This window comes from Girardinichthys multiradiatus, chromosome 19, assembly GCF_021462225.1.
Source record: "Girardinichthys multiradiatus isolate DD_20200921_A chromosome 19, DD_fGirMul_XY1, whole genome shotgun sequence".
Classification (NCBI taxonomy): Eukaryota; Metazoa; Chordata; class Actinopteri; order Cyprinodontiformes; family Goodeidae; genus Girardinichthys; species Girardinichthys multiradiatus.
The window spans coordinates 32,136,695-32,154,487 of record NC_061811.1 but is presented as its reverse complement, the minus strand read 5'-3'; the positions used below and the strand labels follow the sequence as shown (position 1 = coordinate 32,154,487).

General features: G+C 37.9%; 1 protein-coding gene across 1 annotated transcript in view; it reads left to right on the top strand.

The window, feature by feature from the left end:
* The window catches only part of galnt16 (UDP-N-acetyl-alpha-D-galactosamine:polypeptide N-acetylgalactosaminyltransferase 16), a 63,993-nt gene that overhangs the window by 41,181 nt on the left and 5,019 nt on the right, over positions 1 to 17,793 (top strand). The window contains exons 7-14 of the mRNA XM_047345129.1: positions 706 to 793; positions 2,131 to 2,215; positions 4,662 to 4,765; positions 5,517 to 5,643; positions 7,635 to 7,727; positions 8,185 to 8,268; positions 10,314 to 10,440; positions 12,950 to 13,066. Coding sequence (XP_047201085.1) covers positions 706 to 793; positions 2,131 to 2,215; positions 4,662 to 4,765; positions 5,517 to 5,643; positions 7,635 to 7,727; positions 8,185 to 8,268; positions 10,314 to 10,440; positions 12,950 to 13,066 — 825 coding nt within the window. The remainder of the gene's footprint in view (positions 1 to 705; positions 794 to 2,130; positions 2,216 to 4,661; positions 4,766 to 5,516; positions 5,644 to 7,634; positions 7,728 to 8,184; positions 8,269 to 10,313; positions 10,441 to 12,949; positions 13,067 to 17,793) is intronic.

The window sequence follows — 17,793 nt, the reverse complement described above, 5'->3', positions numbered from 1 at the left end:
ACTAAAGGAAGCCAACAGTTTTCTCATCTGGTGTGTTTACCTTTGGGATCATATTACCTTTGCTGCAGAAGGTTGTTTAACACTTCACAGATGTTACTCCACAAAGAGCTAAGCTATCTTTTTCCCATTGGATTGGTTAACAAATTGCTGTGAAACCAGTGAAGACCGGGGCTGCACGGTGGTGCAGTTGGTAGCACTGTTGCCTTGCAGCAAGAAGGTCCTGGGTTCGATTCCCGGCCGGGGGTCTTTCTGCATGGAGTTTGCATGTTCTCCCCGTGCATGCGTGGGTTCTCACCAGATACTCTGGCTTCCTCCCGCAGTCCAAAGACATGCCTGTTAGGTTAATTGGTCACTCTAAATTGCCCTTAGGTGTGTGAATGAGTGTGTGTGCATGGTTGTTGGTGTGTTGCCCTGCGACGGACTGGCGACCTGTCCAGGGTGTACCTTGCCTCTCGCCCATAGACTGCTGGAGATAGGCACCAGCTCCCCCGCGACCCACTATGGAATAAGCGGTAGAAAATGACTGACTGACCAGTGAAAACCTTGAACTAATCCATTCCTGCAGCCCTCCTGATACAGAATATTGACTTAAAGAAAAGCCTTGACCAATGTAGTATTTATATTTGTTGTCAAATGTAATATTTTACTGTTTGCTGAATCATCTCAAGCTCTATCTCTGTCATCTCTTTTTGTTGTTATTGCCAGGATCATACTCGAGTGGTCAGCCCCATTATCGATGTGATCAGCCTGGATAATTTTGCTTACTTGGCTGCATCTGCTGACCTAAGAGGAGGTCAGAACCCAACACAATACACTTGGAACAGTAACAGAACCCTTCTTATTGTATTTATACTATATTGTCAAACATATTGGATCACTTTTACAAATAACTGACATCATGTGTTCCAATCTCTTCCATGACCACAGTAGTTTAAAATCAGCAGCAATGCTCGCAGACTGCTTCTACAAACATTTGTTTAAGATTGGGTTGCTCTCAGAGCTCGGGGAATTCAACCATGGTACCTTGAGAATATACCACCTATGAAATAAGTCCTTTTTTAAATTTTCCTTTCTAATAAACATTCCCTGGTCAACTGTTAGCGGTATTATTAACATGCAGAAGTAAATAGGAACAACAACATATTATCCATGGTACAAATCACAAAGGGGGGGACAGTATATGTGAAGATGCACAGTGTGCTGAAGTCACCAACTATCTGCCGAGTCATTAGCGGCAGACCACCAAAGTTCATGTGGTCTTCAGATTAGCTCAACAACAGTGTGTAGAGAGCTTCATGGAATGGTTTTCCTTAGCTGAGCAGCTGCTTCCGAGCAGTGGAGGTGTGTTTTCTGGAGTGATAGATCACTATACCCTGTTTGGTAATCCAGTGGATGATTAGGGGTTTGACAGCTGCCAGGAGAACAACACCTTTTTGATTTCAATTTGTTAAGTGTGAAGTTTGGTGGAGGGAGAATTTTGTTTTTTGGTTGTTTGTCATTGGTTGGGCTTAGCTCCTTAGTTCCAGCGAAAGGAACTCTTAATTATTGTTGCATACAAAGACATTGTGGACAATTTTATGCTTCTGACTCTGCTGGAACAGTCTGGAAATGGCCCCTTTAGGTCCAGAACCGTTGCACAAAGCAAGATAGAAATGAACATGTATTATTGAGTTTGATGTTGAGGAATTTTATTCTAAACTCAACCCTGATAGGAGCACTTATGGTATAAATTAGACTGTATGCCAAGTCATGTTTAAGCTTTTGTAGTAAGAATGGGATGTCATTAAAGTTGATGTGGAATACGTCCAGCAATATAGTGCATGTCCCTAGGATTCATAGCAGAATGCTATAGAATAACATTTCAGTTATGTAATGAATCCAATCAGGAAAAAGATACATTGGAGAAATCTGTAGTTTGCAGTGTCTGTATTGTGTATTATTAACAGATTTTGCATACTAATATACGGCTATGACCGATATGGATATAAAACATGATTTAAGTTAAAATTTGCTTCAGTTTTTATTTGTCCACCTGAACCCAATAAGACGAAAGTGTAGACAACAAAATTAAAAAGCAACATGTTTTTTTTTTTGCTGCTTGCTCCACTCGTGCTGTCTTCTTCATGTCAGGGTTCGATTGGAGTCTCCACTTTAAATGGGAGCAGATTCCAATCGAGCAGAAAATGGCCAGAAGTGACCCCACACAGCCCATAAGGTACATCTACGCTACCAATTGTGATATCTACTCCTACATTTTTCATGTTTAACTGATTGAAACCCTGAAATATACTGTGTATACATTTTTGATTAAATATGTGTTTATATTTTTAACTTTTGCGTTTTCTCAATATCAGAAAATAACTAAATTTACAGTTTGGAAAATAAGTACTTAATCCCCTGTTGATTTCCTGAATTTTATATTATTTTTATTTTAATGCGGAGAAACAGAATATCAAGGAAAAATTCAGAAAGGGTGCATGACATAGAGGTTAAAAATTGGTTTGCATGTCACCGGTTGAGCCTATTAGCACAACCTCTATTTTTAAAAAGTTTTCTTTAGCACCAGAAGCATAAGATAGAGAGAAATACATTGTTATACCCTTTGTATTGCTAACAGTAGTTTGCGGCACAAAAATTGGTTAATCACACTGGTTTTCCGAGTTTCAGTCAGAACGCTTTTAACCTGGGTGTGACATTTTTGCCAGATCTGACTCCTGAGACTAATCAAATGCTGCAATAAATGTAATCAACCTCAAATAAACATTATTTATTTAAATGTTATTTATCATAATCTCACGAACAAGGGCAAAATGCACAACCAGTTTTTTAAAAGCTATGCTCACTCTTATTGTCTCCAGGAGGTTTATAAGTGTTGCGGCAATGCCCATCCAATGAACTTATAGAGTGCAGCGAATTTAGCAGATTGCTTCTTTGAACCATTCAGTTGGGAGTTCACACAATAGCAGAATAGCAGAAAGGAGAAACATCAGCCATTATCTTCGAGGAGAAATCACTCATTTCACAGTGAGAAAATGTATGCTCAAGTGGAAAACTACTCTAGCAGGCCAATCTTCACAGTAATGTTTGGCCCAGTAAGAATGAGGTCACACTGTTTAATGCTAAGCAAAATACAAAGAAAGCCCCCAAAATCCCAACATTCACCTGAGAAAGTTCAAGAGTTATTTAACATGTTCATTTAATTAAAAAAAGACTGACTAAGTAGGGTGAAATATGTTTGACTTTAACTGACCCATATTTGGTTAAAAGCATTCCAACAACACGACCTCGTTCAATTTCTCAAACCCAGTGAAGGCCTGATGATTGGGGCTTTTTTGATGCAACAGGACTTAGGCGGCTTTCATTCACATAGCTGACTACAGGCCAATGATGAAGAGGACAGATAAATAGTTTTTATGTCCCAATCTCAAGATAAGACCTCAAAAACTGGAGTGTAATCTGTGTATGTGCAAATCATTTTGGCTACAGTGCCTTACCAGAATATTAATACTCCATAAACTTTTTCACAATTGGTAATATTACAACAAAAACAACATATTTTATTCTTATTAATGTGACAGACCAACACAAAGTAGTGCAGAAAAAATCTAAGGTGAAAATGTTTTATAAAAAGTGTGGCATGTATTTGTTTAGTTTAATCTCAAGCTGTTCTTTGTGGAGGTTTTATTTTCATAGTTAAAACAATAGCATTATGAAGACCTGAGAACACAGCAAACACATCAGGGATAACATTGTGAAGAAGTTTAAATCTGGGTTAGGTTATAAAACAATATTCCAAGCTTTAAACATTTGGCACCACGGCAAACCTACCAAGAGATTGCAGTCAACTTAAACTGACTGGCCATCCAAGAAGAACAAAAATCAGAAAAGCAGCCTATGGAGGAGCTGCAGAGATCTAGGGCTCAACAATTTTTCATGAGCTGCACAAACCTGGTCATTATGGAAGACTGGCATGAAGAAACTTATTGTTGACAGAAAGCCACAACAAGTTCCATTTTAAGTTAGCCACATGCCGCGTAGAGGACACAGTAAACACGTGGAAAAAAACTAACACTATACAGTACATCACACAATGGTAGCGTCATGCTGTGTGGAGGCTTTCCTTTAGCAGGAGCAAGTAAGCTGGTCAAAATCTATGGGAAGATGGATAAAGCTAAAGATAGGGCAATTTTAGTAGAAAACCTGTTATAGGCTGCAAAAGAGTTAAGAGTGAGCCAGAGGTTCAAAGTCCAACAGGACAAAATGAGCAAAATTTTCCATCTTTAGATGTGCAAAGCTGATACAAACGTAGAAGACATGGAGACCAAAAAAAACCTGCAGCTGTAATTACAGCAAAATTAGATTCTACAAATTATTGACTCGGGAAGGCTGAAGACAAATACACACCACAACTTTCAGATTTGCATTGGTTAAAAAATGAAAAATATAAATGTTTTTCTTTCCACCTCCCAGTTATGCAATACTTTGTGTTGCTCTGTCTCATTAAAAATCTAAAATACTTTGAAGTTGTGTTGTAACATTTTAAAATATTGACAAATTCAGGGGGTACTAATATTTTTGCAAGGTTTTGTATTTGTGATTAAATGTACTTTTCTAAAACTCCTTAATGAAGGTAAAAACTTCTCCTCCTTCCTATTCCACAGGACTCCTGTCATTGCGGGTGGGATCTTTGTCATGGACAAGAGTTGGTTCAACCACCTGGGCCAGTATGACACTCACATGGACATCTGGGGTGGGGAGAACTTTGGTGAGCTCTCTGATGATTTAACACTCTTCTGCAGCCCAATACAAATGTCTTTAAATCAGATGTAGAAATAAATGCATTCTTATTCACAGCAGAGCAAATCGGGTCAAGGTATGGGTTGCTATGAGATTCTCACAGTATAATAACTTAAAGTGAAAATAATATAACAATACAATAAATTGTTTACTGCAGTTATAATAATTTATAACAGTTATTCATTCTTTTGATACATTGACCATCATGATGTCATTTGGCATACGTTGTCCTGTGCTAAAATATATAATAAATCCCTGCTAAACATTGTCATTTTAATGGGAGGTGCTTCTTGAACTGTTGATTTGGACTTGTTTTAACAATTGCAGGATTATCATTTTAAGCATAACAGATTATTCCAGCTCAGTGTAATATCTGCAGAAAAGTCAGATTTCTGATGGGTTTTTAATGCCACAATGCAAAATGCCTAAGTGGGCATGCTTTTAATGCTAAAAAAATAATGCCCACACTCCTGGCTTAAATTTTAAAACTGTTCTTTCCTTTGAACTGAAATATCAGTTGCCATAAATTTCAGTGTTTTGCATTTGGTTTACATCTGCCATCCATAAAATGGTGCTGGGGAATTCAGCCAGAGTGATTTCATGATGATGCACATTAGCCTAAGTTGTTCAGTACGATAAATAAGCTCACCGAATGCAGAACACCCTTCAGCGGCATGTCTGCAACCTTTGCTGCATCCTCTGTGCCTGTCCTCTTGCAGAGCTTTCTTTCCGAGTCTGGATGTGTGGGGGAAGTCTGGAGATCCTTCCCTGCAGCCGCGTGGGTCATGTGTTCAGGAAACGGCACCCGTACGACTTCCCAGAGGGCAACGCTCTTACCTACATCAAGTGAGTTGGGTTGGTTGTTTACTTGCCTCGTAATTTAAGAACTGCCAACACGCTTAATTCTGTGTTCCCCTCCAAAAAAACTATGTGTCAAAAGGAGTTGGATGTGAATATGTGTCAGCTGACACATATTCACACTTCTGACACATTCTACTGAGAATTTAATGATAGATGAGCTGTAAAAACTCTGAGCAATTTAACTGTTTATTCCTCACTTTGAATTTGTTGCTCTAGGAATTAAATCAAAGATAGAAAAGCATTTAATCTTTGAAGAAAACAAGCAAAGAGATGAGAATAAAATTAGGTTTGGTAATTTGGTTGGTCTATAATAGGATAACTAACTAAAATGTAGCAAAGTAAGATGAGAATATTTTGACCAGATTTTTGTCTAAGAAGTGGTTTAATTTGAGTTTGAGTGCTAATGTAGTTTTGTACAATGTAGTTCTGTGTAGAAATGCACAGAGAAATCAGCTGCTGACCGGAATCGGACAATTTTCATCCTGACTGGCACTGACAGGTGGCTGGCCGGTTGGAGAATCAAAAATGCAATCCTTTTCTGATTACTTAAAGCATCATACAGTACTGTGCAAATGTTTTCGGCAAGTGTTAAAAAAAAGGCTGTAAACAAAGAATGCTTCAAAAATGGAAGTGTTATTCATTTATTTTCATCAGTCAACAAAATGCAGTGAATGAACAAAAGAGAAATCTAAATCAAATCAATATTTGGTGTGACCATCTTTTGCCTTCAAAACAGCATCAATTCTTCTAGGTCCACTTGCACACAGTTTTGAAGGTACTAGGCAGGTAGGTTGTTTCAAACATCTTAGAGAACTAACCACAGATCTTCTGTGGATGAAGGCTTTCTCACATCCTTCTGTCTCTTCATGTAATCCCAGACACACTCCATGATGTTGGGATCAGGGTTCTGTGGGGGCCATACCATCACTTCCAGTAATTCTTGTTCTTCTTTACACTGAAGATAGTTCTTAATGACTTTGGCTGTATGTTTGGGTTCGCTCACTTAGCATTTTGTAAATTGATAAAAATAAACAGTCATCATTTATATTTCTGAAAGCATTCTTTGTTTACCACTTTTTTTCACACCTGCCTCAAACCTTTGCACAGTACTGTACATAACCACTAAATGAAGCCAAAGGAAGGACAAAGATGCAGAAAGCTTTTGGAAATTACACTAGGTAATCCAAGACACGATGAGACATTTATTCCATCTGCTAGAGAGTGCAATAAACAGATAACAGAAAAGGCTACATAAAGTACAGCAAAATTGCTCTTTTTTATCCTTTTGAGCTATTTATCTCTGTGTTATGGAAAAAGTTTTACTTGGGAATGTTGCCAGCCAAGAAATACTGTAAGGATCTATAATATCTTGAGTATACACACAGAGATCTTTTTGTAATGCTAAAAAAGATATTTCTAAATTTTATTTTTATGTCCTTTAATCTTAAAGTTTTAAACTAGGTATACTTCTATTCTTAAAGCAGATTTGTTGTCATTAAATCATCTCATTTTAAGTGGCTAAAATAAACTAAGAGTCTACATTCTCAAAGTTTGATGGAGTAGAGGACAGTTTTCTTTCTGAAAATGGACTGTTATTTACTGTATATTTGAGTATAAACGTTTGACAAAGCTGCAAAGTGATCAGGTCTACTTGGATGATTTTTAGTTTTTCACTCCTCAGGGTTAACGTAGGGATCTAACATAGACCATTTATGACCACTCAAAACCAGATATCAGCCACAAAATTGTGATCATTGCATTTCTAGTTTTGTTTTAACTAACTAGTTTTTTTTCAAGTTGCTAAAATACCATGAAATCTAAAGTCTTAAAGCATGATCTTCTCTCTGATGGAGTGCAGAGCAGGTTTTATGTCTGGAGGCTCCTCCGTGCAACAAAGTCATTAGAGCTGACTGCAGGAATCACAGCAACACTGTAATCACAGCATCTGAGCAGGTGTTCTGTCTGTGTCGACGCAGGAACACCCGACGGGCTGCTGAGGTGTGGATGGATGAGTATAAACAATACTACTACTCTGCACGGCCGTCTGCTCAGGGCAAGGCTTTTGGCAGGTTGGTCTCTTAGAATTATACCCCTTCAATGTGTTTATTATGAGACAGCATGAAGACAGCAGCCCAGAAAGAGGGCTGGTAATGTCTCATACAAGTCAGACCCATTGTAGTCATGCAAGCTACACTTTTAAAAATGCTTACCGTCATGCTTTTCAAAGGGCTGGCCTAAATGTAATGCATAATGGGCAATTATTTACTGTTTATGAATATACGTGCATGGTAAATGTCAAGAGCTGGTTGTCTTCTTCACCTCTGGTGTTTCTATATATTATGAATGCTTTTAACAGACATAGTCTGAAGAAAACCTGTTTCAGCATATTTAAGTGTAAACGTTCGATAATGTTAGGAGCAAATTCAGCAATTATGGCAACTGGGAAGAATTTTTGTTTTCTACCATTGTCCATGATGATCCCATTGTTTGCTCTCTCTGCTTTGTTTTTTTTTTTGCTTCTTGCAGCATTGCAGATCGTCTGACACTGCGTCGGAAACTGAATTGCAAACCTTTCCGATGGTACATGGAGAACGTCTACCCTGAGCTGAGGTGGGACGATTTAGTAAAGGAAAGATTTTGTGTAGTCTGGATTTGCTTTTGTAGGGCAAAAAGGTTGGTAGCCTGAGCTGTGAATAAAACACATGGAAGCACAAGCAAAAGAGCAAGAGGGGCTTCCATGTTTTATTATTTCATTATTTATTAAGATGTGAAGTTACTTCCCAAGGCTTTTGGTTTAAAAATCTCTGTAATGTCAAAAAACATATTCTAAATCATATTTATGTTGAGCTCGATGAACAATATTACCTGCATATGAATTTAAATGGTTTCAGCATCTTCCATTTTTCATTTATGGTTCAACATTAACAGCTCCTTGCAAACATTCACATTTTGTCACATCACAACCACAAACAATCAATTTATTTTATTTTATTTTTTATTTTTTAATCTGAAAAGTGTGGCTGGCATTTTTATTCAGGTCTCTAAACGATAAACCTTGAGTAGAAAATGAAAGTGTTCTAGCTTAGACTCAGTGAAATTGAATGGAGGGCGTCTGTGAACACCATTTTTGAAGTCTTGCCAAATCCCTACCTGTATATATGTAGGTCTCTACTTTGACTAGACCCAATTAACACACTTGTATGCTGTGACCTAAACCATGATATTGTAGTTCCAGTTAATGTTTAGTGTTGTTGTCCTGCTAAAAGGTAATTAAATCTGCAGTCTTGCGTATTTTGCAACAAGTTTTCGTCCAGTATTGCCATCATTTAGCTTCATTAATCTTCCTATCATCTTCCCTGCTGAACAAAAGCAGGCCCTGCTATTCATTAATTCAAAAGAAAAACTCTTTGTCCTTCACAGAGCAGCTATGTTTCACCTGAGATAAAGTTACGTACAAGTGAACTAAACAGATTTCAGAAGGTGATTGTTTGCACTAGATTTTATTTTGGAAATCATATGAAGGGGAGCTGAATACAAATTGTCGGCAGATTTTATTTATTTTTTTGTGTGTGTGTGTGTTAAGAAAAATTGAAAACCATGCACTATTTTACTTCCACTTATGCTTATGATTATGCTCTACTTTGCGTTGGTCTATCACATCAACCCCCTCCCCCCAAAAAACATTGAGCTGTATGGTTGTCAGTCAGTCAGTCATTTTCTACCGCTTATTCCATAGTGGGTCGCGGGGGAGCTGGTGCCTATCTCCAGCAGTCTATGGGCGAGAGGCGGGGTACACCCTGGACAGGTCGCCAGTCCATCGCAGGGCAACACAGAAACAACCATGCACACTCATTCATACACCTAAGGGCAATTTAGGGTGACCAATTAACCTAACAGGCATGTCTTTGGACTGTGGGAGGAAGCCAGAGTACCCAGTGAGAACCCACACATGCACAGGGGGAACATGCAAACTCCATGCAGAAAGAACCCTGGCCAGGAATTGAACCCAGGACCTTCTTGCTGCAAGGCAACAGTGCTACCAACTGCGCCACCGTGCAGCCCTGTATGGTTGTAATGTTACAAAAGGTGAAAAATCCACACCATAAGAAAAACTTTCAAAGTTTTTTTCAGACTCTTGTTGTAATCCAAAGAGATGGAATGAGCCACATAGATTTACATTTGAACCTTCATTTATTTATTTTTTTCAGAAGCAATGTTTGGAGAAATAAAATTCAGAAGCAGGTGATCTTGATTCCCCTTGGCATAAAAATAATTGTGGAATCAAAAGCCTTTATTTTTGCTGTCCAGTATATAAAAAATAAAGTAAAAAGAAAATGTATTTTCTTTTTACTTTACAGAGGGTAGCAACCCTCCACGTTGAAAATCAGATTTCAGATGGGGACCTTTGCCTTGATTTATATCAAGATCTCAAAAGCTTGTTTTTCTGACCTCTTCAGCTGTATGTGCTCCAAACAATGTGGCTCTGACAGCATAACTATATATGTCTAGAAGAGCTTGCTGTAATAAGCCACAGTACTTGTGGAGAGATGCAATTACTTGATACAGCTACTCATCACTCCAGTCAATTTGCTCTTTATTGTTTGTAATAAGATCGTTTCACCAACCTCCCTCCACTCCGTCCCTGATTTCTTCAGGGTCCCTGAGCAGGAAGCGGTGTCCAGTGTCCTGAAACAAGGCGGTTTGTGTCTGGAGGCCCTTGGGAGGGACAGCATCGGCCTGGCAGAGTGCAGGGGCGCCGGAACCAATAGGCTGCAGTCACAGGTCAGGAGGCTGTAGATAAAAGTTCATGTTTTGAACAAATACTGTGTAATCTTATTCTTAGCTGTAACTTTAAAATGAAACATATGGATCCAGCAATATTAAAGAAAATGTTTTTTAAATTTCATTTTAGGTTCTCTTGTATTACTAATCTCAACGAATGCATTTGATGCTTCCAGTTTGGAGTTGTTTTCAGATAAATAAAAATATATATTTTGGTTGGGTATATTTTATCCTGTTTTTTATGAAAACCTTGATCTCATTTAAATTATTTTCTCATTGAATAAACTAACACCTATAATTATCAGACACAAAGAGGTAAACTATTAGCTGTGTATTTGTAAATCATTTTAAAAAATGTATCAAAAATATCAAAATCATAAATTACATAAAATTCAGTTAATTAATGTACGATTATGTGCTCTTTAAGGTCTCATTAGTCATCTTTACCTATTTTAAAAACATGTCAAAGTTTAATTTAAAGTTTAATTTAACTCAGTTCAATTTAATTCAGTTTAATCAAAGTGATTTAGTTCAGTTTTGTTCAGTTTCATTCAATTTAATTCACTTTAATCCAGTCAGTTCAATTGCATTCAATTTAGTTCAGTTCAGTGCCGACTGTACAGTTTGATTTAGGTTATTTCCACTGACAGAAAGAAAACCACTGTGCAAACAAAGAGGACATTAATAAGGTAGGAGTAGCAGAGCTGTGTAGCCATTTCCAAAATATGGCAGATACAGTTCATTTCAATTCAGCTTTATTCAACTGAGAGAAATGCAACTACTGTAGATAAGCTCATTTTCGGTAAAAGGAAGAGAGTAACGTCACTGCTACACCATATTCATTTCAATTCAGTTTAGTTCATTTCAGTTCAAACGAGGGACAGAAGCCGCTGTGGATACACTCATGGATGGGGTACAGTGGTAAACTTGAAGCAGCAGCAGCCCTGCCTAAGTTTTCTAGTACATTCCTGACACTTTTCAATATTTGTCATTGGTCAGCTTTGGGTGTGGGTCCACTACATCGGCCATCCATGATCCCATCATCCTAAACAACCACAGATCGCAAACTAAAGCTTTAGACCAAGGAGTGTTCTCACAATTCTTTCACAATAAAAGATTTTATCTACAAAAACATTTTACAGTGCGAAACCATCTTAAAGCAACCAGCAGATATCCTCACGTTGAAGAGGTCCGCTATCATTCAAGCCATTCACCTTGACCGTACGTCCATCCGTCCATCCATTGTCTATACCTGCTTATACATGCAGGTTCACCTATGTGCTGGTACCTACTGTATCTCCAGCAGTTATTGAGTGAGATGCAGAGTACACCCTGGACAAGTCCCACCTCGACCATCATATCTAAAATCCCATTTCAAGGTTACATATTACAAATAGTTTTAAAATATTAGTTTGAATCTGCAATCTTAAAGAGGTACTAAGTGTCCTGTTCCAATGAAAGCAAAAACTATATGCGAAAATTTTTAAAAACATTCTCACTCCTGTGTTGAATATCAAGTGAATCACATTCACTCAAGAGCTAAAGATGTTATAGAAATTATTGCTTAAACCTTACAATACAGTTTTTTTTCTAAACAAAACAGAATCTTTTTAAAACAATGCTAAAAAATGCTAAAGGCAGTAAAAGGCAGTAAAAATCCATACCTCAGTGAAGGCAGTGCTGTAACACTATAGGGTATCTGCCTTGCTTTTAAATCCTGTAAGAAGATACAAAGTTTTAAGTGAGTAACGCCCTAGCGTTGCGTTCCTATACATGTGACACTGTAGCATACACAGTTTGATCAGCAGCTAAACCCAGCTACCATGCATCTTTTGGACATGTCCAAAATTCTGCGAAATGAACTTTTACACTGAGATAACATATATACCACACACAGGCTCCGCTGATGTGGAACACAAACAAAGGCCATTCAAAAGTCACAACAGTTTCATGTTACGCTATGCAGCTTCTCTGCTTGCGCTGATGAACAATCACTCACCTTTGCATGCTGAATGCTTGGAGTGGCTCCAGCTGACGGCCACCCAACCTATTCTCTGATTAAGTTAGCTAAGAATTATTTGACCACTTGAGAACATATAAAAGCATTGAACTTTCATCCTCAGATAATCGGTTGATCCTTAAATATGGAGAAAAGAATTACACGGTGATATTGCGGCAATAGAAAGGTACACTTTAAACACTCATACTCTATATAAACACATACTTTAAATATGTAACAGGACTTGATCCGCTTTATTTCCTCATATTTAGGTGCACATAACATGTGTATAGATATACCAACATACAGTGTGACAGCTTTAATTTCATAAAAACAAGTGTCTTCACTACAAAATAAATTTGAATTATTATTAGAATTTAAAATACAAACTTGAATGTTACTTGCAATGTTTTAATTTAAAAAAGCCTAAGTGAGAAAAAGACGTTTCTCTGAAAACTAAAGCTGGCAATGCTGGGTGTCAACACTTTCCACTGCTTTCTGGGTTTGCAGAAATGGGAGCTAGTGGAGCCACTGATTCGGCAACAGGACCTGTGCCTGGCCATTTCTGCCTTCACAGCAGGGTCAAAAGTCAAGATGGAGCCCTGCAACTCAAAAGAGCCCAGACAGGTAAGATGAAGAAACATGTTTTAGCAGATAACAAAGAAAATACAAAAAGTAAAAAGAAGATTTTCTAAACATCTTCAAGGAGCATTTAAGGATGCCTAATAATCTACAAGAATTTCAAATTTGTATTTGTCTTTCAGCTACCAAATAAATGCCTGCAAAAAGAGAATTCTGTTGTTTTTTTAAGGAGGCATTCTCTCAAAACGATTTCCAAATAGTTGTTTAATTATGCCATGAAACTGTTTATGTTTTGTTGAAACTCCATATGCAGTAAATTAGCCCTATAATGGCATATGTATCATTTTTGATGCACATGTTTCTGAGACCTCTTCTTCTTCTTCTTTAATTGGTACTAGCCAAGGACGGGGACTTAAGTTTTAAACTTGGACTCAACTAACAATCAAAATACTTGAGATTTAACTCAAACTCGTGGTCTGACACTTGAGTCTTATATATAATCCTTATCTAATGTAATCAAGAGTTAAAGCAATTAAGAATGCAAATTAGAGACCGTAGCCATATGATAGGAGATGCGCTGTATGCACATATTTTACTGTGGCAGGGTGTAAGAGGAATTTCTGTCAATGGTGGGCTATTAATAGGGTATAACAATAAGAAAATGCTTATTTCAGACTACAGAAAAGACTTGGACGTGAGGTGAAAAATTTGAGACATGACTTGGACTTGCCCTTAAAGACTTCAGACTTGATTTGGGCTTGGGAAAAATTACTTGTGAACATCTCTGGTATTTACCTCCAAAACCAGCTGTATCAAGTCCTGTACCTATCCCAAATGTTTAGAAAAAACATGGACTGGGGAGACAGAAGTCGAACCTTTTGGAAGGTTTGTGTCTGGTGTGAAACTAACACAGTTTTAGAAAAGGAACATCGTAACCACAGTGAAACATGGTGGTGGTAGTGTGATGGTGTGGGCTGCTTTTCTGCTTCAGGGCCTGGATGATTTGCCAATTATTGATGAAACCATAAATTTGTCTCTCTATTAGAAAATCCTTAAGAATTTTCAGCCATCAGTTCAGGATCTGAAACTCGAGTGGACTAGGGTTGTGCAGCAGGACAATAATCAAAAACTTATCAGCTGGTTAAAAAACAAATAGGATGGTTTTGGAGTAGCCTAGTCAAAGTCTGGACTTAGATCAGATTGACATGCTGTGGCATAACCTTATCATACAAGAAAAATCTCTAATTTGGTTGCATTAAAACAGTTTTACAAAATAATGTGAATTACTTTTTCACACAGGGCCAGGTTGGTTTGAATAGCTTTTTTCCTTTGATAAATGAGATCCTTATTATTCTGTTTACACAGGTTATCTTTGACTTATTTAAAAAAAATATCTGATGATCCATAATAGTTAATTAGGGAAAAACAAAAACAAAAAAACAGAAGACATCTGTAAAGGGGGGATGCTTTTCATGGGACTGTATTTACCAAAAGAATAACTGCATTACATGACTTCATCATTAATGTGATAAAATACAATATCAATTGTTCAATAGATATTTTGTCAAAAGTATCAAATAAGCAGTTCTATTTTTGACTTATAGGATTTTCTGTTTTCAGACTTCTTTTTATATGAGGCTCTTAAGATTTGAAGTCATGAAGAATTTTGAGAGAAGAGGTAGTTTCAGAACAGATGTGCAGCTGCCAGAGGAGCTGTATGAGACCCTGAGTGGCCCTATTCCACCAAGGCAGATCCTGGCAGGCTGACTTTTATAGATGTAGCAGCTGAACAAGCACTCTTAAAACCCCAGCCCCTCTTTGTTCCTTTTTGTAAATGTTGAATACTAACATCCTACAGAGTTTGCTGTTTGTGATTCAGGGTGTTGTAGGAGGCATGAGTTAACCATGTATGCACATCTTCACACTCTTGCCAGGTCTTCTTCTCCTCCCTCACTTGGCCAATCATGGTGTTTTCAGAGATCTTTGGGAGCATTCCCATCAACAATGAACCACTTATTGCTGATGGAGACATTTGGCATCTTTGAGATGTTTTTTATTCCCTAGAAAGAAAGAAAGAATTCTCTTCTTGACTGTGCTGATCTTTCTCTGTGCGATAGTGGACATGTCATCTATCACCAGGATTACTCAGGCTTTTCATTATTTCTTTCCTGGAAAACAGTCTGGAACGTTGATGGCTTTTCTTTCTTTCTGTAAATCGTTTGTAGACACTTGTCTTTTCCTATCAACAACATGTTGATTAGTTCAGGGTTTTGCGTAAAAAAGCATGTTTATTGCTACTTTACAAAATTACAGGCTGTGCAAAAATGAAATTAATGTTTTGGAATACAGTGTTGTGCAAAAGCCAGTGTAGATCCCCTCTCATCTCTGCATTTGCTTCCAAGAAGCCACATTTTCTTGTACTTTTTTGTAGTGGTTTCCATCAATAGTTCTGCAGGCTGTCTGAAGGTCTGTAAAAAGTTTTTCCTTTTAAATTAGTTTTTTTCTACTCCTTCACAGCTCTGCCTCTGTATTTGACCCATTTTTAAGGAATATGTTTTTCTTGTAAAGCCTCATAACATTGACTTATGAATTAGATGTAGTAACTTACTGAAGTATTCATACCCCTTAAACTTTTTTTTTTTACATTTTTCATTTTTTGAGGGGGAGGGGAGGGGGGGTATTCCTGACATAGCAACATAAAGTAGGGAACAGTTATAAAGTTGAAGGAAAATGGAAAATGGTTTTCAGCATTTTTGGAAGACAGAAAATCTGAAACATATGTATTCAATAGAACACCAAGTCTTCTTGAGTGTGTCTCTACTAGATTTTAACATCTAGAAAGTGACTTTTGACCATTCTTCTTTGCATGATAGCTCAGGCTCTGTCCAATTGGAAAGACACTGTCTGTGAACATCAATTTTCAAGTCTTTTCACAGATTCGAAAATGGATCAAGCTCTGGACTTTGACTAGACCATTTTAACATGTGAATATGCTTTGATCTAAACCATTCCATCATAGCTCACGCAGTATGGTTAGGGTCATTGACCATCTGGAAGGATGAACCTAATCTTGAGTCTCAAGTCATCTGCTGTTCCTAACCGGATTGGATTTTTTTAGAATTGCGATGTATTTAGTATTCATCTACCTCAAAAAAAACATCCCCACAGCATGGTTGTGCCACCACCATTTTTCGCAGTGGGAATAGTGCGTTCAGGATGATGTGCAGAGTTAACTGACCACTATGAAATGTCAGCCAAACGTTTTGAACAGAGCACCTTCTTCCATGGTTGTCCCTTGTACGGTATCAGGTAGTTGGACATCTTAGAGCTTTCCTTCAAAAATGGGCTTCTTCTTGCCAATCTTTCACAAAATGCCAATTTTGTAATGCACTTTACAAAACATTTGCACACCTGAGCTCTGGATCTCTGCAGCTCCTCCAGCGTAATCATGGGTCTTTTGGCTGCTTCTCTGATAAATAATCTCCTTCCCCACCCTGTCAATTTAGTCTGAGGGCCACATCTTGGAAGGTTTGTAGTTTTGCCTCCTTTATTCCTCCAATTTCAGATGACAGTGCTCTGTGAGGTGGTCAAAACTTCCTCCCTGACCTGCTTTGGCCATCATGATGCTGTTGTTCTCTAATGTCCTCTAACAAACCTCTGAGGACTTCACAGAACTGCTGGATTTATACTGAGATTAAATTACACACAAGGTGCTCTTAGTGTAATAATAATGTGACTTCTGAAGGTAGTTGGGGTTTATTTAGATGCATCAGAGTAAAGAGGACTGAGTCTTAAGGTCTCAAGAATGTTCCTAGGTTTTTTTAAGGAGCGCTGGCCAAAAACGTTTGTGCAGTACCCAATTCCTTACTATTAAATAAAAACTTTAAAACAGATTTGATGATAAGAAGTTGTACATAATATCTTATCCTACATGCAGGCATCCTCAAAGTTGCAGTGCCTGTTACACGGTGTTCCATCATGTCACCAGCAGTCACAGCGCCATCACTGTCAGAGTTCATTTTTTGTCTCTGGTTCTGCTGTCCAAACATGCCTGCTCTCCAGGTGCAAACAGGTCCCGCCCCTGCAGCAGTGCATATTTACTCTCAGTGACACACTTTCACAGAGACACTTTCTCGGGGATTTTAAGATTAACCCCTCACTCGGCTGCGGACTTCATCCATGTGACTCCATAAATCTGTACTTAACACTCTCATGCCTCAAGTTCAGCAGCTCTATCCATTTATCGATCGAGCTAAAATAAGGAAACAGTCGCAGCGTCCTTTGTGGTCTGTGGGACGCCTGCAAATAAGAAACAAAATATCTCACCATCTGCAGCGTCTGTCTCATCTTTCTTGTCAAACCAGCTCTACTGCTTTGCATGCAGAACCTTATGTGATTCATGAAAACCTATATACTGTTGAGTTTAAGGAGTGTATTTATTTTTTTAGTGCATTCTTTTCAGCTAATCTGGGTAATATCACACTTCTGGTATACAGTGTTGGCATAATTTGTTGTCCCTAGTAAAGATGTGTAAAGGCCTTAAAATGAACTTTTTTTTATTGCAGCAGCATTTCAAACATGAAAAAAATTGAGTACAGCCTTTAATTTAAGTGCATTTATTCAGTGGGGGAAGAAATAACATGGATGCAAATAGGTTCATTTTGTGTTTGAACCTTTTTTTTGTTGGTTTAGCCATATGTTTATACCATTATTCTGCTGAGAGACCCAATGATGACTCTTTTTCCCTTCAACCACAGAGTCAAGCAGATTTC